We start from the raw sequence: 5,000 nt of genomic DNA on the forward strand, positions 1-5,000 counted from the left end.
TCCTCATGAGCCAATCATCACCTGGTGGAATCTATTCTATGATGAACTGGTGGGGTTCTGAAGGACAAAGAGGGTCCAATGCTACTAGCCAGGGGCCTTAATAAAGGGGATATCAGCATCTATGTTATATATTATGTATAACAGGCCTGCAGTTCATACTGGTAGAGAGGGGTATGTATTCTGCCCCCATTAGCCATTCACCCTGCAATCCTGTACACACATCCAAGTACTTTTATAAATTGGTAAATACGGTGTTTCATTGTACTCGTAACAGAGCACAGCTATCCATTCACTGATAAATCTGCTGCAATGCATTCTGGGGGGGAAGCAGGGAATAGGGGGAGATCCATCTGGAAATCTGGGATTGTAGAGAGCTCAGTAGCTTTAAATCCAGCACAAAGGAGGCAAATACTTATGGCTTATACAACAGAGGATGCTGGGACATAAGTAAGGTTATACTGTTTATTCATATGTAGCTATGATTCATGCAGAACGGGGTAAAAAAAACAGACTTCACAGAGTAATGGTGTAACGTGTCAGTCCGGCCCTACACATACACAGTCATTCATACAGCCATAAGGGGTTAATCCCCAAAGCTCCTCATAAGGGATTTTAGGTCCAGGGCGATTATGGGACTTAATAGGATTTGTGTCCTCTGGATCCCTGAGTGTGTTAAAGTTGTATTCCCATCTGATAATGTTACGGTGTATTGTTAGGATACGACAAACCTCCGGGTCCCGGGAGTGGAAGGAACGGACCGGCACATCGATGTTACAGCCGCACCCTGTACAACCGTGTAAGAACCAAAGTCCAAGTGAGATATTAAGGATTTTAGTTATTGCTGCACCCCTCCCTACGACCATCCTTTAATGGCAGATGTCGGGAGATGGAAGGATCCAGAAAGTCAGATTTCAGCTGTTCCCAGAAAATCTGCGGCCCTTAGAGGTGTCTGGCAGCGGCTTTTTCCCCTTTCCCATTGATAACATGTGCATACTCAGGGACGCCGAGTGTGCATATGTATAAGAGGAGCGAGACAGTTAGCTATTGACCAGTATCTTATGTGTATACCCACCTTTAGGATAAAGCGCTGATCAATGGCTGGAGCGCTGCCATTTCTAGGCTCCGCTGGAGGTCAGTACATGGCGTGAGGATTATATTACAGATAGAAGTTTATAAATGACTAGTGAATAATAGGAGGCAGGGCAGGGCGGCATTTATATCCTCCATGTCTGCGGCTCCCAAGTGGCTGCTGGGAATTAATCCAACTTTCATATAATAGCAAAGTATTGAACCTGATGCATCGCCACCAGCCGCCACATCCCCCCCCCCCTGTATATACCAGGTGATCGGGCCATATTCATACTTGGAACATTTTATTTTTTGTTTTTACATTTAGTGTGTACAAAAAAAAAAAAAAAAAAAAAGAAACTTCTATCTGTCCATGATGAGCGGACAGGAAAGTGGGGATAACACAGCACCTGAGGAACGCGAGGGGCGGTCCGGGGGCGCACACACAGGTCGGAATGTTGTCACATGACAGGCAGGTATATACAGGAGGTCACAGGTCACTCCAGGGACTGCAGCATCAGCAGCTGTTTGAGAACCTTGGTTTGGCTTGTTTCTCGAATCTCTCCGGCTAGGAACATCTCGTCCACCACCGTGTAGACCTAAGAGGGAGAGTGTGTGAGGCGGGGAGAGAGGGCAGCGCGGTGCGGCCAGCGGAGTAACACTACACATCACTCACCTTATAGAAGTTAAAGACCAGATCCAGCTCACAGACATTGTGGAAATATTCATTCAGCACCTAAGAAACAAGATGGAGGAGGAGGTGAGTTGCTGAGATTCTGCCCCTGACATACAGGGAAAGGTTAAAGGGGTCCTCCCAACTTATACAACAAGACGAGGGTCTGACCACTGGGAAGGGAATATCTCCCCTGTATAAAGTGGGCACATTCACGGCCAGCACTCCATCCATTTTCTGAACATTGCCGAGAATAGTTTTTTACATTGAGAATACCCCTTTAAAGATGAGGTAAGGTGCCAAGACTCCGTCCATGGTGGACACGCTAAGTGATGGGGAACTCGCTGAACATCTCACCTCTACAAAGTTATGGATGGCTTCCAGGTACGCCAGGTTGTTGTCCGTCACATCTACGCAAATGCAGAAGTAGAGGCCGGCGTAGCGACGGTAGATGATCTTAAAGTTCCTGAACTGGAAAAAGAAAAATGGAAATGCATTTAGGAAAAAGGACGACAGCAACAGTGCCTGATGACATCACAGCGGACTGCAGGGGTATGGGAGCACAATAATGACATCACAGCGGGCTGCAGGGGTATGGGAGCACAATGATGACATCACAGCGGGCTGCAGGGGTATGGGAGCACAATGATGACATCACAGCGGGCTGCAGGGGTATGGGAGCACAATGATGACATCACAGCGGGCTGCAGGGGTATGGGAGCACAATGACGACATCACAGCGGACTGCAGGGTATGGAACCACAGTGACAACTCCCCCCTCCCTCCCCCAGCTGCAGGGGTATGACACTACAATGATGACCCCTCCCCCCCCCCAGCTGCAGGGGTATGACACCACAATGATGACCGCCCCCTAGCTGCAGGGGTATGACACCAGAATGATGACTCCCCCCTAGCTGCAGGGATATGACACCACAATGATGATTCCCCCCTAGCTGCAGGGATATAACACCACAATGATGACTCCCCCCTAGCTGCAGGGATATAACACCACAATGATGACTCCGCCAGCTGCAGGGGTATGACACCACAATGATGACCCCCCCCCCCTCAGCTGCAGGGGTATGACACCACAATGATGACCTCCCCCTAGCTGCAGGGGTATGACACCACAATGATGACTGCCCCCCTAGCTGCAGGGGTATGACACCACAATGATGACTCCGCCAGCTGCAGGGATATAACACCACAATGATGACTGCCCCCCTAGCTGCAGGGGTATGTCACCACAATGATGACTCCCCCCTAGCTGCAGGGATATAACACCACAATGATGACTCCGCCAGCTGCAGGGGTATGACACAATGATAACCACCCCCTAGCTGCAGGGCTATGACACTACAATGATGACTGCCCCCCCCCCCCAGCTGCCGGGGTATAAGCACACTGCAGGATGTAATCTGAGTTCTTCTTACCTCCACAAAGTTGGTGTGCTTAGCATCTCGGACAGTCACCACGGCGTGAACCTCCTCTATGAGCTTCTGCTTCTCATCATCATCAAACTGCATGTACCACTTGGCCAGGCGGGTCTTGCCGGCACGGTTCTGGATGAGGATGAAGCGGATCTAGAGAAAGAGACGAGAAAAAATAATAGGGCTCATCCTGCAGCCGTGTATCAGGCAGATGTGTAATGATTACACACTGGGTCTGGCCACAAGAGGGCGTATTAGTGCTGACCTATATAAAGGCTCTCAGAGGCTACTTCTGGGCAGTGTACCAATTAATGAGAAATCGGTGACATAGATATGACTATGACGGACAGAGACATTTTCCCAGGTGACAGACAGAGGGCACAGTTTGCACATCCACAATTCAGACATGGGAAGCCCCTCCAATACATCCCATGTCTATGTCTCATATCCAGGCGCTTAGCAGACGGAAATTAGGTGTCACATCCCCAATTATGTGCCCGACCATTGACAGCAGCCACTTCACCTTCATATACAGTAGTGTCACGAAAGAGAAATGGGACGGCTATGGACTGGAGCCGCATAGTTTGCAGTGAAGAATCCAGGTTGTGTTCAGGACCTGATGATGGTGTGATGATCTGCTGGTGTGATAATGTGGGGAGGACACACTGCCCCCTGCTGGTGTGATGATGTGGGGAGGACACACTGCCCCCTGCTGGTGTGATGATGTGGGGAGGACACACTGCCCCCTGCTGGTGTGATAATGTGGGGAGGACACACTGCCCCCTGCTGATGTGATGATGTGGGGAGGACACACTGCCCCCTGCTGGTGTGATAATGTGGGGAGGACACACTGCCCCCTGCTGGTGTGATGATGTGGGGAGGACACACTGCCCCCTGCTGGTGTGATGATGTGGGGAGGACACACTGCCCCCTGCTGGTGTGATGATGTGGGGAGGACACACTGCCCCCTGCTGATGTGATAATGTGGGGAGGACACACTGCCTCCTGCTGGTGTGATGATGTGGGGAGGACACACTGCCTCCTGCTGGTGTGATGATGTGGGGAGGACACACTGCCCCCTGCTGGTGTGATGATGTGGGGAGGACACACTGCCCCCTGCTGGTGTGATGATGTAGTAGCCATCACATAGGACACTGGTCACCTGTAGTAGTGATACAAGGACACTAACAGTGATATGTACAGGACATCCTGCGGCCACATGTGTTGTCTCTAATGGCTTCCAGCGTTTATAATGAGCAGTGTCACATCCTACCAGTCTGCAGGATCTACAGGCCGAGCTGTAATATCTGTGGTAAATGTGCTGCATATATGACCTCTATCCTCCATGTCCAATCATAACTCATCTAGGATTCAGGCTGAGGCACCAACAGGGTCCTAAAGCCTCTGCACAGGTCAGCAGTTTTCCCCAATAAATTTCCGTTTCCTCTAATATTGTAATCACACACATACCATCACTACATCACACATATCACTAGTACATCACACACAGTACATCACACACACACCATCACTAGTACATCACACACAGTACATCACACACACACCATCACTAGTACATCACACACCTACCATCACTACATCACACATTACTAGTACATCACACATATACCATCACTACATCACACATCACTAGTACATCACACACACACCATCACTAGTACATCACACACCTACCATCACTACATCACACATTACTAGTACATCACACATATACCATCACTACATCACACATCACTAGTACATCACACACATACCATCACTACATCACACATCACTAGTACATTACACACATACCATCACTACATCAC

The 5,000-nt window shown here is 49.4% G+C and overlaps 1 protein-coding gene across 1 annotated transcript in view; it reads right to left on the reverse strand.

Moving 5' to 3' along the window:
* Positions 1-1,356: 1,356 nt before the first annotated feature.
* Positions 1,357-5,000, reverse strand: part of AP2S1 (adaptor related protein complex 2 subunit sigma 1) — a 15,615-nt gene continuing 11,971 nt past the window's right edge. Inside the window, exons 2-5 of the mRNA XM_069942997.1 lie at positions 3,175-3,324; positions 2,099-2,212; positions 1,745-1,804; positions 1,357-1,667 (exon numbers count right to left, since the gene is read on the reverse strand). Coding sequence (XP_069799098.1) covers positions 1,566-1,667; positions 1,745-1,804; positions 2,099-2,212; positions 3,175-3,324 — 426 coding nt within the window. The 3' untranslated portion in view covers positions 1,357-1,565. The remainder of the gene's footprint in view (positions 1,668-1,744; positions 1,805-2,098; positions 2,213-3,174; positions 3,325-5,000) is intronic.

Source organism: Dendropsophus ebraccatus, chromosome 10, assembly GCF_027789765.1.
Source record: "Dendropsophus ebraccatus isolate aDenEbr1 chromosome 10, aDenEbr1.pat, whole genome shotgun sequence".
In the NCBI taxonomy this organism is placed as follows: Eukaryota; Metazoa; Chordata; class Amphibia; order Anura; family Hylidae; genus Dendropsophus; species Dendropsophus ebraccatus.